This window comes from Gigantopelta aegis, chromosome 14, assembly GCF_016097555.1.
Source record: "Gigantopelta aegis isolate Gae_Host chromosome 14, Gae_host_genome, whole genome shotgun sequence".
NCBI lineage: Eukaryota > Metazoa > Mollusca > Gastropoda > Neomphalida > Peltospiridae > Gigantopelta > Gigantopelta aegis.
Window position 1 is genome coordinate 8880855 of NC_054712.1, and position 20340 is coordinate 8901194.

A 20340-nucleotide genomic window follows, 5' to 3' on the forward strand; every position below is an offset into this window, starting at 1 on the left:
TTGTCAAGCTCGGGGAGGGGTGGGGGAAACAATGAGATGTTTTCTTGGGGGGGGGGGGGGGGGGGTTGGGGGGAGTTATTTTATTTTATTTCTTTTTGGGGGTCCATTGTTCCTTTTTTCAACGAACATCCTTTCGTCTCTACATTGTCAGAGATACGATTTTGGTATCTGAATACGTTTGTGTCGTTCAGATTTACAAATATGTTTACTTAATGACATAAATATTAGCATATGCAATGCACAGCTTAACTGCAACTTTCAAATTAATTTTATTCAACTCATTATTCGAATGATGAGATGTTGTTCTATTTATATTTTAACTGACTATTCACAAAGGAATATAACTTTTTACTGTAAAAATATTAATGCACACAATCAGTACTTTATTAATGATCTGGGCATTGTTCGGAAATGTATTTTCATACAGACTGTAACACACTTAGATCACGTTTTTATTAAATGGAGTGAAAAAGCAGGTTTTATATCGATAAATACCATGGGAATCCCCATGTCCCAATTGCTTGAAATAATTTTGAAAGTTAGTATTCTGATGTCACCGGTAGATGTCGCTCGAAGAACAACAATGCCTACGTCACGACAAATTTCACAGAGTGCGCACAGACTTGGGGTGCGTTCTTTTCACCTCTCCTGGACATGTTCCAACTGTTCTGTCCTGGTTGTATCCCCTCTCCAGATATCGTAAGACTTAGCAAAATTATTGGTTTTAAGGGTTTGTAACGAGACACTTACTTGTCTGAACTTTATTGTTACTGAAAATGTTCACGAACTGTGAAGAAAAATCTCACAAATGAACAACAACAAATCGGATGTTGATTGCGCGAACCGTGCACGAGAAAACAAACCGAACCAAAATTATAATGGTCACGTGGTATACCAACATCTGTGACGTTTACACAGGAAGATTCCCTGTAAAAATAGATTGGACCTCGCTTGCTTAACGGTTTTTTCTCGACAGCACGTCTTGTGAAAAAATGCAAAAAATGCATTTCGTGGTTTTACAAACATCAGGATTACCAAAAAGCACTTCAGGTGAATGGAAATGTGTATTCTAAATAATAAAATGTAAGTAAAGTGCAATTTTATTTGTGAAAAATGTGGTTTAATAGCGAAAAACAACGCCGTAATGGTTAACAAATAGCCGTAACTAGGGTGTGTCCCTTTAAACTGGCTCTGAGAACATGGCGGGCCAAAGTATCATAATTTTCACGACATACAGTAGATGTTGGTATTTCAATGGTACAGACTTTCAAATCGTTTCGTGTTGTATCAAGTACCTTTTTAAAACTAAACTTTGTATCAAAGTGACATTCTGCCATTGATAAATAATGCAATAAACTTTTTTTTTGTATAAAATAAAATGTTCAGAGATAAATACGTTTTCCCGTTTTTTAGCTTTAAAAAGTGGGACGTTTTTTTTTTATTATGAATCATCTGATATATTTATAGAATATTAAAGGGACATTCCTGAGTTTACAACCATCGTAAAATGTTTTCGACCAATAGAGCCTTTTTGATGACGTAACATACAAATTAAATATATTTTCTTATTTAAAATATCAGTATCTGTATTTACAAAGTGTTTGTTGTTGTCCTAATGCTTGTGGTAGCCCAGACCGGATTTTACCTCCCAATTCTTTCGTACGTACGAACAAAAAATATATATCACGAATTAAAGTAAAAACTGAGTGCTACAAACATTAGTATACGACCGTAAACACATTTGGTATACAGACACTGGTATTCTGAACAAGAAAATGTATTTAGTATGAAATAGTAGTCGCTTACAAATCTCTGTTATCGCAAACATCTTATAATGGTTGCAAACCTAGGACAATCCCTTTTATGCTCTGTTATCGCAAACATTTTACAATGGCTGCAAACTCAGGACAGTCCCTTTAATGCTCTGTTATTGCAAACATCTTATAATGGTTGCAAACCCAGTACAGTCCCTTTAATACTCTGTTATCGCAAACATCTTATAATGATTGCAAACCCAGGACAGTCCCTTTAATGCTCTGTTATCGCAAATATCTTATAATGTTTGCAAACCCAGGACAGTCCCTTTAATACTCTGTTATCGCAAATATCTTACAATGGCTGCAAACTTAGGACAGTCCCTTTAAACGATCTTCTATTTCGTATCATGTATTGTCCCAGGTGAAATAATGTTCAGTTGTCTTTAGCTTTTGCGAGTGTCAAGGAAAATTACTTTACGAGAAACATAAACGTCATACGAAATGGTAGCGAGTGTAATATCCTATTTATTACCCATAATCGATTTTAATTTATATCACTGAACTTGTTTGGCTGTATTATGTCAATCGTATGCTGTCGTAGACTAGTGTTAGTCCCTATTTACGTTCTAGCGAGACGTAACGTTTTGATATGAACCAAAATATTTGTAACCATATGAGTAAGAATTTTGTTTTGTTTCTATTGTTGTTGTTATTTGTGGTGGCAGGGGCGTAACTAGACTTTTGAAATGTGTACTCAAGAAAATAGCGAAACCACTCAAAATCGTGCCATTCAGTCACTAGTAATTCCAATCTGTAAAACTTATTTTCTTACAAACGCTTGTATTGGTCAAATTCGTATGACGCCATTACTACAGTGGAGCGTTAATACGTAACGTTGAGAATTTAGTGCGATTGTTGAAAAAAAAAGTGTACTCAAATAGCTAAATTGCGTATAAGCAGAAACATTTTGTGCTCAAATGAGTACATTGCGTACACGTAGTTACGCCCCTGGATGGTCGTAGTATTGGTGGGGGGGGGGGGGGGGGGGGGGGGGGGCTTTCTTTCTTTTTTCTTGGTTTTTTTACTAAAATAATATTGTTTTTAATTTTTGTGTTCAAATGAAAATGTTTCTCTCATCGTTGGGGGCCATTAAGGGTCGGGGTATTATATGATATATATTCCACAAACATTTTCCTCTTTTTTTAGCTAGTTAACTTGAAACAATACATGAACTTCCTCACCCCTAAACTGTGGGATTTACCCATCACCTAAGGCCACGGTGATAAAGATCCCGTTTTGGTGAAGAATTATTACACAATCAAACAAATGTCTGATATTTTTATTTGATTGATCTTTTGCTCTAGTTTCACATGTCCACTGCTGCGAACAGCGTGGGTGAAAACGTGAAGACGTCTGCTGTACGTTACAGGACACGTGACACGTGTGTGCACCCAGATCCATTACCTATCAAACTGTGACAGATGTACACGCGCTGACAAGGGAAGTGACAGGATTGGCGCTAGCGTGACGAAACAGTTTTCGTCACGTGACTGTCAAAAAAAATGAAGGCGTCGGATCTGTACACAGTTGTCAAAAGCTTATAAATGGTTACGGACTTGGCAGTTTGGTTATTGATAGGCGATTTTCTATTGGCTAATTCGCCTTTATTTGGCGAGTAATAAATAGACATAATTAAGATCTCGTGGAGACGTTTAGGATTATTTTTCTGAATCACACGCAGCAGCCTAGGTGAGTGTGTTTGCTGTAGATAACAGAATAATACTATTAAATGTACTTGGGGCTCTATACTGTCATTTTTCTAAATCTAAGGGAGATGAGTCGCAAGATCCATCGGCCTCCGTAGACCCGTTTGGATTTCCCGTTCTTGAACAAAACTACACGACTGGTATATCAAACACTGTGGTGTTTTACTGTACTGCATGTTGAACACTACACAATTGAGAAGTTTGAAGTTGTGGGGTATTTGTGGAAGTTTTTGTTTGTTTTTGTTTTTGTTTTTTTGCTATTATACGGGGGGTTTTGGGGGTATTTTTTTCACTTTGATTTTTCTTTTTTTTTTCTTTTTTGAAGGGGGCGGGATTTGTTCACCGGTAGAACTAGAGCACATTGATTTTTATATCATCGACTGTTAGATGTCAAACATTTGGCAATAACACATTGTCTCAGAAAAAAACAAAACGTTTTTGCATTAGCAGCAGGGGATCTTAAAGACATTCATATTTTCTTTTTCTCACAGGACAGCACATATCACGGCCTGATATACCAGTCGTGGAGCATTGGTTGGAAAGGGAAAACATAGATAGGCTTAATATGTTCCACAACTGTGGCACGCGTCATGAAGTGTCATCAAAACACTGTCTTCAGGTGTATTTTAGGGTGTATACCACTAAACCAAATATCACAAACGATAATAGTACACGTTTCAGTCAATATATATATACTATGGATATAACTACTTACTCTTAAAAGAGTTAAACTTTGTTTTCTTAACGACACCACTAGAGCACATTGATTTATTAATCATTGGCTATTGGATGTCAAACATTTGGTAATTTTGACATATAGTCTTAAGAGATAAACCCGCTACATTGTTCCATTAGTAGCAAGGGGTGTTTTATAGGCACCATACAACAGACAGGATAGCACATACCACATACCACGACCCCAAACTGACCGCGCATCAAGTGAGCGCTAAATCAGAAAAATAGGGGTTACGCTGTTAGTTTTAGATTAACTAATCATCATTCTAATTCGTGTAGGACTCTGCACGCTGTATTTAAATTAGTAGGTGATACAATGGCTTCAGTTCAAATTAAACTACAGGAATTTGCTGGTCCGATCACCAGTCTAATTAAAATTAGCTTCACTATTACATGTAGATCTAACAGCAGCCCGTTGGAGCTCATGTCCAGTTGACCTTTCATTCGAAAAAATCAAAACCTTATATGCAAAATCATGCCAGTAATTTGAAAAGAATTTGAAAACATTCGGGATTATGCGATATACGAAATGATTCGGGTGAATTACGAAGTAAAGAAAGAAAGAAATGTTTTATTTAACGACGCACTCAACACATTTTATTTACGGTTATATGGTGTCAGACATATGGTTAAGGACCACACAGATTTTGAGAGGAAACCCGCTGTCGCCACTACATGGGCTACTCTTTCCGATTAGTAGCAAGGGATCTTTAATTTGCGCTTCCCACAGGCAGGATAGCACAAACCATGGCCTTTGTTGAACCAGTTATTGATCACTGGTCGGTGCAAGTGGTTTACACCTACCCACTGAGCCTTACGGAGCACTCACTCAGGGTTTGGAGTCGGTATCTGGATTAAAAATCCCATGCCTTGACTGGGATCCGAACCCATTACCTACCAGCCTGTAGACCGGTGGCCTAACCACGACGCTACCGAGGCCTGTGAATTACGAAGTATGCCGGAATCTAATTTCAATATAAAAATTTATATAAAATTCGTTTCAAGATGAAAAAAAACAAAAAACTAGTATACAATCCAGAGTTTATTACTGCACTTTTCCCCCTGTTTTGTCAATGTTGAAATAGACCAACAAGTTCGCCTATTGCATAAATCGTTTCGCCCGATATTTTTAGAATTTGTATGCTGCCGAATAACGCTATAAAAGGCGAAGTGTAATTGGTCGATATTTAAATTGTTATTTATAGATGAAATGTCACCTGGACATGGGAGTCCACGCAATGCTGTTAGATCTACTGGTAGACCCAGTAGAGCTAATTTTAATCAGATTGGTCCGATCACATCACATAGTTTAGCAATGGCAAGAGCGGCTGTATTGAATGGGGCATTCAAAGTTAGGTGCACATACATCTTTCACCCAGTCAGATGATGTTTGGTTGGGAAAAAAAAAAAAAAAAAAAAAAAAAAAACCCACCCCCACCCCCAACACAACAACCCAAAACAAAAAAAAACACAAAAAAAAAAAACACTACGTATTTCAACCAAATGTTTCTTTTAGTTCAGGTCATAGGGTTTTACTTGCACATTCAGAACAAGCTGTTGTAGCGCACGCCTGTCGTGGGCGCAGGTACCAGCCTCGGCCGGCTCCTTCGTCCAGGACAGGAATTATTTCTTTTAGAGTACCATGGACTTTTTACACGTTTTACACCACCACCCCCTGGGGGGAAATAATAATATATTTTGTAATCTCAAGCTTTAGGCAAAATGGATTTTTCATACATCCGTCAGTGGAAACACGTGTGGAACCCTCGAGTTTTATTATGCGTTAGAGATTGATCAAAAGATGCATATTAAGATGTCTCCCTACATTTTAATACAAAATATGCTGAACAAAACAATAACTACACAAATACACAGACAGACAGACAGACAGACAGACAAATTATCACACTGCGTGAATGCCATAAACATTTATTATTATTATTATTATTATTATTATTATTATTATTATTATTATTATTATTATTATTTTTACAGTGTATTGTCCGAACATCTTTCTAACCTTGATTTTAAGAGTTATAATATTTTGGTCAATCTCTAAGGCGTAATAAAACGTTAATAAATAATAATTAAAACTGATCTCTACGCATACTATTATTACACACTGGTTGTTTACGCAACTCCAACATTTCTCTCTGACGTCACAGTAGATATGAAGGTCATGAACAAAATTTACTTTCAAGGTGTATTAATTTTATTATGCAAATGTTAGCACACCTGTTGTTTTTGTAAAGACACAGTTAAAATTAAGGTTTTTCTTGCCCCGAAGGCGTAAAATCGATCGCTTTCGTTTTTCCCTTTGGGTTTCCCGTCCCAAACAGTCTTTAGACGGGTAAATCAAAAGACGTGGTAGATGCTGTCCTGTATATGTGAAAGTGTATATAAAATTTGTCTTGCAGCTATTCGGTAGGAGTAGCCTATGTGGAGGTAACAGGTTTTCTTTTTCGCCATGAATACCAGATGTCAGAATATGTTGGTCACCAAATTGCTATATTTAAAAATGTGTTCAAACATTTATGTGGATGTAGAGCGGACCTCGGTGGTGTCGTGATTAAGCCATCGGACATAAAGCTGGTAGGTACAGGGTTCGCAGCCAGGTACCGGCTCCCACCCAGAGCGAATTTCAACGACTCAATGGGTAGGTGTAAGACCACTATACCCTCTTCTCTCTGACTAACCACTAACAACTAACCACTGTCCTGGACAGACAGTCCAGATAGTTGAGGTGTGTGCCCAGGACAGCGTGCTTGAACTTTAATTAGATATAAGCACGAAAATAAAGTTGAAATAAAAATGTGGATGAAGAAATATTTCAACGCAGTAATTACGCAGCAGTAAGTAGCGAAGACCGAGTACTCTGACGGTAAGAGAGCTAGACGGACATCTGGACAGTTATCACGCTGTCTAACCCGAGTACTCTGACGGTAAGAGAGCTAGACGGACATCTGGGCAGTTATCACGCTCTCTAACCCGAGTACTCTGACGGTAAGAGAGCTAGACGGACATCTGAACAGTTATCACGCTGTCTAACTCGAGTACTCTGACGGTAAGAGAGCTAGACGGACATCTGGACAGTTATCACGCTGTCTAACTCGATTATTCTGACGGTAAGAGATCTAGACGGACATTTGGACAGTTATCACGCTCGCTAACCCGAGTACTCTGACGGTAAGAGAGCTAGAGGGACGTGTGGACAGTTATCACGCTCTCTAACCCGAGTACTCAGACGGTAAGAAAGCTAGACGGACATTTGGACAGTTATCACGCTCTCTAACCCGAGTACTCTGACGGTAAGAAAGCTAGACGGACATCTGGACAGTTCTCACGCTCTCTAACCCGTGTACTCTGACGGTAAGAGAGCTAGACGGACATCTGGACAGTTATCAACGCTCTCTAACCCGAGTACTCTGACGGTAAGAGAGCTAGACGGACATCTGGACAGTTATCGACACTCTCTTACCGTCAGAAACCAATATATATATATATGAATTCTGCGCAATCGCTGCCTACCAAACTGTAGTCAAAGATTCTCGTTCTAATACCATAACAATCCTATGTTTGACGTCAAATACTTTTACATCGATCATTTTCGAGTTCCTTGATTACAAACAAATCACACATAGTAATCACCAATATACACACTACAGGAAGAAACCCGTCAGCAAATACGTAGTTAACGGGAACATTATTGAAATCAATGTACCGTAACTCCAGGGCTTCTAGATTTGTTATAAAAATCCACTAGCCATGGGATCAGTGATTTTTAAAATGTACGAACCATGATTAAAAATCCACTAGCCCTACTTTAAGTAAATACAATTTTACTAACAGAAATAATCGGATAAGTCACCTAAAGAAGGAGATGGAGTTTAAAAACCCTTAGATTTCGGGAGTGGGTGAGCAGGATATTCATATTTACAAAACAGACTTAAATACAGCATTTGACAACTTTTTTTATTAGCCATCGGGCATGGCGATAGTAGTTATTTACTAACCCAACACTGAATATCACTAGCCATGGGAGTGGGACTACCATAATCTAGAAGCCCTGCTTAACTCTTCTATTCTTCTATTTTCAGGACCTTGAAACAACACCATGGTTCACGCAGACTCACTAACGTCGCTGGTGATGATCTGCATGGCGTTCTGTCTGCCAGGCGTGGCCCCGGACGTCAAGTTCTCCGACCTGCTGCCCGAACTGGCCACCTGTTATCAACGATTCGCACACGTCACCCTCGACCGGGTGGTGGGCAGGTTCCTCTCCTGGCACTGCGAGGCGCCCCTTGGCATGCGAAATATTCGGCACCGAGCGAAGCACCCTCTGCACAACTACTTTAACGGTCTCGTCCAGAGAATGCACGATGCTGGACGCGGCAGAGTGAAGAGACAGGCGAGAAGGTGTGTGAGGAAGGAGTACAGGATGCTCACCACGCAGGAGAGAACCGATTATCACAGAGCCGTGAATGGACTCAAACGGAACACGGTCAGTTGGTGGGATGGTCAGAGTCTATAGGTGTTTTAGGATATAATTGTATTTATCTTCAGGGTATAGGCTTAGGTGGGCTTTACCATAGTTTGACACCCAACAGCCGATGTATTTTTCGTGCTGGGGTGTCGTTAAACATTCATTCATTCATTCATTCATTCATTCATTCATTCATTTCTTAGGTGTGTGTGTGTGGGGGTGGGGGGGGGGGGGCTTTTTTAGGACGACATCCGAACCCCACTCCCGCTGAGGCTAAAACTTCATATAAGGGATAAAGTTAAAGTGTGTCCTTTTTAACGACACCACTAGAGCACATTGATTTATTAATCATCGGCTATTGGATGTCAAACATTTGGTAATTGTGACACTTAGTCTTCAAAGAAAACCCGCTTCATTTTTTTCCATTAGTAGCAAGGGATCTTTTATATACAATTTCCCTCAGGATAACACACACCATATGATATACCAATAGTGGAGTATTGGTTCGAGCGAAGGAAACACCCAATCAGAGAATGAGTTTACTGAGTGGAATTTATCCTTCGACCCAATCAATTCAGGTGTTAATATATAGTCTTAAAAAGGAAACCCGCTACATTTTTACATTAGTAGCAAGGAATATTTTATATGAACCATCCCACAGACAGGATATCACATACAACGGCCTTTGATATATCAGTCGTGGTGCACTGGCTGGAGCGAGAAATAACCCAATGAGCCCACTGACGGGAATCAATCCCAGATCCACCGCGCATTAAACGAGCGCTTTGCCACTGGGCTACATCCCGCCCCGGTGAGTTGGTGGAATGCGTTCTTAATGAACTGTTTACATCATGATTCTGTGTCTTGTACTAGTCTCAGGCTAATCATTGTTAACTGTAATTTCCGCTACATCCCGCCCCGGTGAGTCGGTGGAATGCGTTCTTAATGAACTGTTTACATCATGATTCTGTGTCTTGTGCTAGTCTCAGGCTAATCATTGTTAACTGTAATTTCCGCTACATCCCGCCCCGGTGAGTTGGTGGAATGCGTTCTTAATGAACTGTTTACATCATGATTCTGTGTCTTGTGCTAGTCTCAGGCTAATCATTGTTAACTGTAATTTCCGCTACATCCCGCCCCGGTGAGTCGGTGGAATGCGTTCTTAATGAACTGTTTACATCATGATTCTGTGTCTTGTGCTAGTCTCAGGCTAATCATTGTTAAATGTAATTTCCGCTACATCCCGCCCCGGTGAGTTGGTGGAATGCGTTCTTAATGAACTGTTTACATCATGATTCTGTGTCTTGTGCTAGTCTCAGGCTAACCATTGTTAACTGTAATTTCCGCTACATACCGCCCCGGTGAGTTGGTGGAATGCGTTCTTAATGAACTGTTTACATCATGATTCTGTGTCTTGTGCTAGTCTCAGGCTAACCATTGTTAACTGTAATTTCCGCTACATACCGCCCCGGTGAGTTGGTGGAATGCGTTCTTAATGAACTGTTTACATCATGATTCTGTGTCTTATGCTAGTCTCAGGCTAATCATTGTTAACTGTAATTTCCGCCACTCCCGACCAACGGCATGTGCGCTCAGATTAAAAACTAATCGCTCGTAGGAGTTGTATACGACGATAATCGAGTTGTAAGAGTGCTCAGACTAGTAACTGGACAGTCGTAGAAGTCGATGGATCGGCAAGTTGGCCAACTCCGTTGTGACAGTAGGTAGTTTGAAACTAGCATTAGCATAATAAATGTTACTGAATAATATTTTGTTATTATTCTACAGTACAAACATTGGTTTCAGATGAAATGATAAGAGTACATTTGATGATTGGGGTAGTTTGGGAAGTGTTTGTTTTCTGTTTCCCACTAAATACGTCAGTTTGGCCTGTTACCCCCCACGCACCACCAGCACCACTATCCCCAGCTTTTTCTTCATTAACTTACAAATTACTTACAATTTTCGCCGTTTGACCTGAGCAGAATAAAGCCGATATTTTAAAAACAGTAACCAGTTATCATTTATTTATGTATCCTGCAAACCTACTTAATGCAAAACAATTAATGAAATGAACCGTTTTATTTCACATATTCACTTTGTTTTTTAGACAACTAGGTCCACACGTGTTGAATGCTTTGTCACTTACAATATTTATACACCTAAAGAAAATAGTTCTTAAAAAAACCCAATTTCAGTTCTTATTTTTAAAATAAAAATAATCTTCCAAACGGTTTTTAAAAATCAAAACCATCAACAGGAAATATAAGAATGAGTAACTCTGAATAATACAACATTCCTGATTCCTCGGATGATCATAACTAATGTCTCCATAAAGCTATATTTTTTGTCAGTGACTGAAACTATAGATGCAATGAAACCCCTCTAAACCGGGCACCCTCTGAACCAAGTAAAACGACCGGTTTCAAGAGGTGTCCAGTTTAGAGAGGTTAATTTCTGAACTGATTTTTTAAAAAAGACTGTAAAAAATGTCCTGATTTGGGGAAATTCCGTTTTACAGAGGGTCCTGTTTTGAGAGGTTTTACTGTATTTATCTTGTCGTCATATTTTGACAATACATATAGTGCGTGCAGGATAAATCCATTTACGTCATGAACTCTTCATATAAAGTCTGACATGACAAAACCAGGTACGAAATGGTCATGGTACGCAGCACTGACCTGCAACCATCATACATTAACTTGGATCTTTAGTCGACACGTAAAACAAGTCTTCATGACAAAAACTGACACAATTGTCAGAACAGCTATGATTTACGTATACAATAACAGTATTTGAACTGAGAGTGAACCTTTGAATCGAGAGCAAATGGAAGATACTTCATTGACATTATTGTTAATCAGTAACATAATTATTTTAATCAGTGATATTATTTAAATCAATGACATTATTTTAAATCAATGACATTATTTTTAATCAGTGACGACATTATTTTTACTGAATTTACATCGGTTTTAATCAGTAACACAATTATGTTAGATCAGTGACGATATTTTATTTTTAATTAATGACATTATTTTTAAACAGTAACAAAATTATTTTTAATCAGTATTGATATTATTTTTAATCAATGACATTTTTAACCAGTAACAAAATTATTTTTTATTAAGTGCAGGCCTCTGAGATTTGAAAATCTGCATGACCCATTTATGGGTTACGCAGAAATAAATCCATATAACCCATTTTGTTTTTGCGTAACCCGTCATATCCATGCTCCAAATTTCGCGCGAACAAAACAAAAAAAAGGTTACGCAAACTTAGATTTTACGCGAGTAACGCGCGAACGAAACGATCGTTCTCGCAATTTCCAGAGGCCTGTAAGTGACCATATTATTTTAATCAATGATATTATTTATAATCAATAACAAACTTATTTTTAAAGGGACATTCCTGAGTTTGCTGCCATTTTAAAGATGTTATCGACTAACAGAGACTTTTTAACGATTGTAATTACATATCAAATATATTTTTCTACATAAAATATTAGTGGCTGTATAGTAAACGTGTTTCTGATCGTTCTAATATTTGTACTAGGTTAAATTTCATTATATTTCCTAAAAAAAAAATTTCGTACGTACGAAATTATTTAAAGACAAAATCCAGTCGGGGCTTCTTACAAATATTAAGACGACCAGAAACACACTGAATATACAGACACTGATAACAGACACAGATATTGATAACAAGAAAATATATTTAATATGTAAGTTTAATCGTAGAAATATTTGATTAGTCTAAAACATCTTACAATGCAGCAAACTCAGGAATGTCCCTTTAATCAGTAACGATATTCGTTTTAATTAATGGCATTATTTTGAACCAGTAAAAAAATTACGTTTAATCAGTGACGATGTTAATTTTAACCAGTAACAAAATTATTTTAATCAATGACAATATTATTTTTAATCAATGATATTATTTTAAATCAATTTCTATGGAGTATCGGTTCAGTATTTTGTGACACTCGATCTAGAGTAAAAAAGGAAAGGAATATTTATTAAGCAACGCCTGGTCACATTTTAAACTACGGCTATTTGGTTTCAAACATATCTGTTATCAACACGGTCAGTGTGTGATGGGTTTTTTCACTGGCACACAAAATACCAAATCTAACAAAACTGTAGAAGAGATCGGCCATAATATTATATTTTCCTTCCAAGCTATACGTTTAAATAATTGTATAATAAATGTCCTCTAAAATATAGTTTTAGTTTTTCAGATATTCCAATCAAATGTGTGCGATGTGTTGTATTTGTTGTGTAGAAAGTAATATTTGTTTTTCAGATAGTACGACCAAATGTGTGCGATGTGTTGTATTTGTTGTGTAGAAAGTAATATTTGTTTTTCAGATAGTACGACCAAATGTGTGCGATGCGTTGTTTTTGTTGTGTAGAAAGTATTATTTGTTTTTCAGATAGTACAGCCAAATGTGTACGATGCGCTTGCTGCGCTTCATTCGGAGATGCAGATACTCAAAGCCCATGGCGGACCGTGTTTCCTTGGCTGGCACAGAATATACATACTCATGTAAGCTTAAGAAATAGTCTTAAAGATTGCACACCGTCATTGATTACTTCATTTCAGAATACAGTGCTGTTCGGTGTATCGGCGCACCTAAGCATTCAAAGATCATTTTCTCTGTGAACACTGTGAAATACTTAATAAAATGTGTCTCTTACCAATGAAGCAGTGCATAATGTGAAATACACTACAAATTGTTTTATGTCTGTAGTAAATAAACATTAAAATTGTGCATAATTGTACACACACCCTTGTATCCAAGACGATTTGCATGGCCGGTGATTCGGCGCAGTACATGTGGATCGGTGACCACGCTATTTATAGACCGCCCATGATCTCACTTTGTAGTCCATAAACGCTACACTATTGTCCCACAATTATTTTAGCACTTTTGTTTATTTTTTATTACTATGAAAATTAACGATCACACATGACTTATCTCATGGTCGGTTTTGGAATCGTTTTCTTGAGTGACACAGTACTGCAGATGCATGCATGTTCATTGCCATGCATGGTTATAAGATGCCTACATGGATTTTTTTCTCGGGTAGATTGTGCACAGACGTGAATCTTATTTCGCTTTTATTTTTTTGTAACAATGTGACAAGTGTGAACTGAAATGACGGTCAATCAAGGTGTTAAAACTTTCGTTTTGTTTGCATTTTTCTGTGTTTTCCTTTACAGTTTTCTGTGTTTTCCTTTACAGTTTAAATAAAAATAACCGAGAAATAATTATACAGTTTACTATAATTTTAAAAAGGTGTGAAAGGTGGGGGGTTTTTCAGCTTGGTTTTAACATTCTTAATTATCAATAAGGCTGACCTACTTCGCGTTTATATTTACGAAAACACGTGCATGATTTATTTTGAAATTATGATGTAATTATTGATAATTCTAATATGTTTTAATTGCACCCGTAACAATAAAATATGTTGATGCCTGATTAACCATTGAAAGATGAACTGAACTTTAATTTGTTAAAAACACTGACAACAAGACAACTTCCTAAGCATACTAAAGCAACATACCAAGTGCGCCGAATCACCAGACGCGCCGATACACGACTGTGTATTCTGTGAAAAATACAATAAGGAGAGGACCATGTGACTACTAGTTTTAGGGAGTATTCTCCCTTGACAACTAACGTGCACAAATATCAACGTCAACACAGGTAGATCATGAAATAACCGGCCTCGATGGTGTTGTAGTTAAGCCATTAGATATAAGGCTGGTAGGTACCAAGTTCGCATCCCAGTACCGACTCCCACCCTGAGGCAATATTTGCACTAAAATGCATTGAGGACACTGGCGTAGCCATCGCACATCCTTTTCCCCACCACATTTTATATTTGCCCTTCGTCCCATAACACATCTAAAAGTGGAATGTTGGTGCTTCCCAAAATAAAATTCTTGCTACGCCTTTGATTAAAGCAATTAGTACGGTACAAATGATTATTTTCTTCAGGCTGTTAATTTGATTAATGCTACATTTTATTTTTTTAATTTCAGGTATGAAATGGCTCTTGGCGATGAAGTCCCCGGCGTCTGTCTTCCATACTGGGACAGCAGTCTCGACAACGAGTTAGAAGACCCATCCCAGTCTTACATGTTCAGTCCTGAACTCATGGGTAACGGCAATGGTCCAATAACTACTGGTCCTTTCGCGGGATGGAGGCGCCCTCCGAATACCGACAGCCCAAACAACCGCCAGCCTCCAGTCATAAGAAATGTCGGTGCTGACGGACAGCTTTACTCACGACAGTCGATAGAAATGATTCTGTCCCGCAACGACCACTCGGAAATCATCGCCCCCAACTCTGACCCAGACTACGACATCGAAGTACAGCACGGAGGAGTCCACTTGTTTATTGGGGGAGATATGGAGGCTTTAGAGACGTCACCATTTGATCCCATCTTCTTCATGCACCACGCATTCGTCGACTACATCTGGGAACTGTTCCGTGTGAAGCTGAGAGATCAGTTGAATATCGACCCGTCGACAAATTACCCGATGGATCATAACATACAGTTTCACGGACGTGATGAGGTGATAGACATCGCTAATTTTACGTGCGGCGACGGCTACAGCGACCGGCTAATGGAGACGGTGGAGTACGAATCGTCGCCATCCTGTTCTGCCAGGCGTCCATCGTGCAACTCGCCATACCTAAGATGTCGGTTAGACGAAGGTCGATGCATACCAATAACCCTCCAGGATACTCCACTACCAGTACCTCCAGGCCCGGGCCCTGTTAATCCTAATCCGGATCCCGTTATTCCAGATCCAGTTGTACCACCTCCTCGCCCAGACCCATTCAATCCGAATCCGGTGGATCCACAACCGAATCCAAACGTCCCACCAAAAGCCAGTGACTGTTCACATATTGAACGAGAGCGACACAACGTGAAGCCGTGCCAGAACACGTTCTGTCTGAACGGGATCTGCGACATCGACCAGTGGGTGTACGTGCCGGTCAAAGTGGTCACCACTCGACCTCCAGGGCTGCACAAATACAAATCGTTTCCAGTAATCAATGGTGACATCTCCACTGCCAATGATATCTATCATCCCAGTGCGTACAGCAAAACCAAGAGGATAATAGAAGGCAAGCTGGGTAAAACGCCCAAAGGATACACTAACTGCCATGATGATGGCATTGGGCAGATTTTCGTCCAGTCTCAGGGTCTGAATTATGAAGGAATCTATAAGGAATCGGCTATAATAGATCAGCGACTGGCCACCACGATGTCCATAGCTTACATCGCTGTCAAGGATCCTGGCCAAAGGGGCATCACACGGGCTCTGTTTCGAGCAGCTGATTCCTGTGGTCGGGTCTGTCACACATCCTGCAGGAATCCGAGAACCGGCGCGTTCGAGCCGTGCTCTGGAGTCATAGAACTGGACTCGCAGTATCCGCGGATGTACAGTAAGAATTACGGGGATGCTACTCTCGACGTTTGGGACTATGGCGGAGAACAGCGGTGTCCTGCGTTCAACAACGACAAGTTCTTCCTGACGTTCTACTGCGACTACAAAGACCACTTGCCGTGGGTGGACAAGATGGCGGCCCCTGCTGCAAAACCTAAGATTATGCCAAGACCAGCTCCAGTTTTCAACAATCGAGGTAATCGCTTACTAACTTCTTCCAGTGGGACATTTCTAGTTTTAAATAATTTTCTTTATAATAATACTTAGGGGCGGGACCTTGCCCAGTGGTAAACTGCTCGCTTGCTGCGCGGACGGTCTACGTGGGCTCATTGGGCTATTTCGTGTAACAGCAAGTGTTTGTTTGTTTGTTTGTGTCGTTGTTATTGTTGTTTGTTTCTTCTTGTTGCTTTGTTTCTTGTTTCATATTGGTTTTGGGGTTGGTGGGGCTGGTGGGGTTTTGTATTTTGGGGTGTGTGTTGTTTTGTAGTTGTTGTTGTTGTTGTTGTTGTTGTTGCACAACATTGAGGCACCTATTTTAATACCAAGCCAGAGTCGGCATTTACTCACTCATTCACTCGTGTCTTATCTGTACCATGCACTCACAGCATTTAGTGAAATCCTTTATTTTTGTGGGTAAAAGAACCGACCCCACCTAGAGCGAGTTTTAACGGCTCAGTAGATGTGGTAAGTCCATTACACCGACATCTGTCACTAATCACTAACAGTTAACCATTAACCTATACCTACCATCCTGGAGAGACGGACCAAAAGTAGTTGGGATTAGTGTCCAGAAGAGTGTGCTTGAACCGCAATTGGACATAAGCAAAACTAAATAAAATAAAATTAAAATAAATAAATGGATGGATGGATATTTTATGTCCTCTCTCTCTCTCTGACAGACAAAACATATTACGGCCTTTGTTACAAGTATGCAAGTAGTGGGGCATGGATAAATGAAGGAATCTTTTATATGCCCTTTTCCATTGACAGGACAGAACATAATACGGCCTTTGATACTAGTATGCAAGTAGTGGAACATGGAAGAATGAAGGGGTCTTTTATATGCACTTTTCCATTGACATGACAGAACATAGTACGGCCTTTGATACTAGTATGCAAGTAGTGGAACATGGACGAATGAAGGGGTCTTTTATATGCACTTTTCCATTGACAGGACAGAACATATTACGGCCTTTGATACTAGTATGCAAGTAGTGGAACATGGAAGAATGAAGGGGTCTTTTATATGCACTTTCCCAAACACAGGACAGGACATATTGCGTGCGGCCTTTGATACTAGTATGCAAGTTGTGGGGAATTTGATGGAATGAACAAAAACCCCACTGGGTCCGCTGATCAGGTGGTTCTATCTTATTAACCAACTCCAGATTTTTATTTGATCTTTACTTTTCAGAATGTCGAATCAGCAAGACATGCGTCCTTGACGTCTCATGTTTCTCCGCCACCAGGATGTGTCGCTTCACCGGCGAGACGCACCGCTGTCGTGGTACGTGCTCCGGCTACGCCGTATGCAACTACGGCCGCTACAAGGAGAGTCACTGCTCTGGTGGCAGGGCTTTCAGCGAGAAGATGCACCGGTGCACGGGAATGGCCTGCGACGAACTCAGACCGGGCAGCAGAGTCAGACCAGGCAGCAGTAGAAGAACCGGCTCCAGCGGCAGCATAAGCATCAAGTTTGGTGGTAGCAGCAGACCCAGCTCTACAAGCAGCAGAACGAGTTTTGGTGGCAGCAGCAGCAGTCGGTCGTCCGGGTGGAACCCGTTCCGGCCGTCACCTTTCAGAAGCCGATATCCGTGGAACTTCGGTTCGTCAGTGTTTAGAACTGGGTTCGGGAAACGTTGAATGCGCATGCGCAAAATACTTTTGTTATCCGTTGTTGTTTGTTTTTTGTTTTGTTTTCTCTGTTGGTCGTGCATAATACAGTTACGGACATGTAATAGAAGTAAAGTTTACGTGATAACATGTATTTTAGTTACAAGAAGACGAAAACCGTCCTTAACATATTATATCAATGTATATTTGGGTTTTCAAGTGTGTACCACTGCCCTATTCCTTTCTCTAATTACAGGTACATATATTTTAGAGTCCGCAATGTGTATTTTTTAGTGGAGGGGAGGAGAATGGAGGGGAGGGGGGACTGTCAGTGCGATGATGGCCGGGAGGTGGACATTTGAAGGTTCGATGGGCCTGAACCTTAAATTGAGCGTTCAGGAGTATGCTTTCCCGACAAAAAGAAAAAGAAGATGTTCAAATATGACACTTCCAGCCTTCTGTTTCCTAACCAGTTTAGCGGGCTTTAGCTCAGTCAGCAGAGCAATCAATGTCCTGTTAAACAAAACAAACTTGTTTTTAGCTGAATAGGAAACGTTAAAGTTAACGAAAATACTAGAGCACATTGATTTATTAATCATCGGCCACTGGATGTCAAACATTTGGTCATTTTGACATATATATAGTCTTAGAGAAGAAACCCTCTACATTTTTCCATTTGTAGAAAGGGTTCTTTCATATGCACCATCCCAAAGACAGAACAGCACATACCAAGGCCTTTAATATACCAGTCGTGGTGCACTGGCTGGAAAAAACCCCAAAAAGCCTCAATGATCTCACCACTGGGCTACGTATCGCCCATCAACCGATGACGTCGTAATGTTTGTCTTGTCCATCGACTATTCGTGTACGATGCACTCGCCTATGACGTCGCCTTAATTTATTTTCGCCTATGTACGGCACTGAAAACAGAGAACAGAGTGGAGACAAACTACATGTATTTGTATGTTTCGTGGAAGAAACCGAGAGCGATGGCGAGCCAGAGATAATAAATACTAAAGGCGACGCCACACGATACGAGTGCCTTGTACACGAATAGTCGATTGAGATGAGACAAACATTATGATTTCACCCGAATCATTGGTTTCTATGCAATCGACTATTCTCGTACGAGGCACTCGTCTCGTGTAACGTTGCCTTAAGCCCGCAGAAACACTATGTTCGAATGACTACTTGTGTTATGGTTCCTGTAAATATGTGTGGTGGGAATAAACTTTGAATATTCCATTGTATTATGTTTTATTTGTTGTTTTCCCATTCTGGATCTAGAGGGACGGGACGTAGCCCAGTGGTAAAACACTCGACTAATGCGCTGTCGATGTAGGGTCGATCCCCGTCGTGGGACCCATTGGGCTATTTCTCGTTCCAGCCAGTGCTCGGTATGAGAAAGGCTGTAGTATATATTATCCTGTCTATGGGATGTTGCATACATGTGTATAGAAGAGGTCTTGCTGTTAATCGAAATAGCTGGCCCATAGAATGGCTCTAGTGGTTTACTGTTTCATGTCTCGTGAGTTGACTGTGGTCCTTATCCATAATATGTTCCGATGCCATATAACTATAATTCCAATATGTTTGTTATAAACGTTTAGATTGGTCCAAATGATATCATGTGACTTTTAAAAAAAACATACGTTCATAATTCTGTTAACCTCAGTTTAGAACTACTTTCAGATATTTTTAGAAAACAAAATATATCGTTTTAGTTGTTTTCATTATTTCAGATTAATAAAATAACTGTTTGTTAATGTTGAATCAGTAAACGTTATTAATTGGTTAAAATTATTTGTATTAATATATGTTATAATTCTTCCATTTATAACGGACGGGAAAAGCCGGATCGCAGATTGGGGATTCCCCTTATTCCATGTATTGATTTTCTGAAGGAAAAGTTCGATTATTTAATAGTATTTCATAATGATGTAATAATAGGACACTTTGAATTATAAACATTGACTATAATAATGTTTGACATGCATATATGAACCACGCGCAACGCCGTTTATAGCGTATAAAGCGGTTCACATAAAGAGTTAAAAGTTTGTTTTGTTTAACGATACCACTAGAGCACATTGATTTATTAAAGGGACTGACCCTAGTTTTTAAACACTACGATGTATTTTTCCACTATTAAAGCCATTTCTAATTATTTAAATTAGGACTACTTAGATTTTATTTAGAATATTCATTTTCGTACACCTGAAGTGGTTCTAAAGTAAAGTTTGTTTTATTTAAAGACGCCACTAGAGCACATTGATTTGTTATCTTATCATCGGC

General features: G+C 39.4%; 1 protein-coding gene across 1 annotated transcript; it reads left to right on the forward strand.

Moving 5' to 3' along the window:
* Positions 1 to 3335: 3335 nt before the first annotated feature.
* On the forward strand, positions 3336 to 19288 carry LOC121388905. The gene is made up of 5 exons (XM_041520445.1): positions 3336 to 3506; positions 8356 to 8759; positions 13177 to 13289; positions 14793 to 16408; positions 17627 to 19288. The coding sequence occupies exons 2-5, from the start codon at positions 8373 to 8375 to the stop codon at positions 18073 to 18075; spliced, it is 2565 nt and encodes an 854-aa protein (XP_041376379.1). The 5' UTR covers positions 3336 to 3506; positions 8356 to 8372; the 3' UTR covers positions 18076 to 19288.
* The last annotated feature ends 1052 nt before the right edge of the window (positions 19289 to 20340 follow it).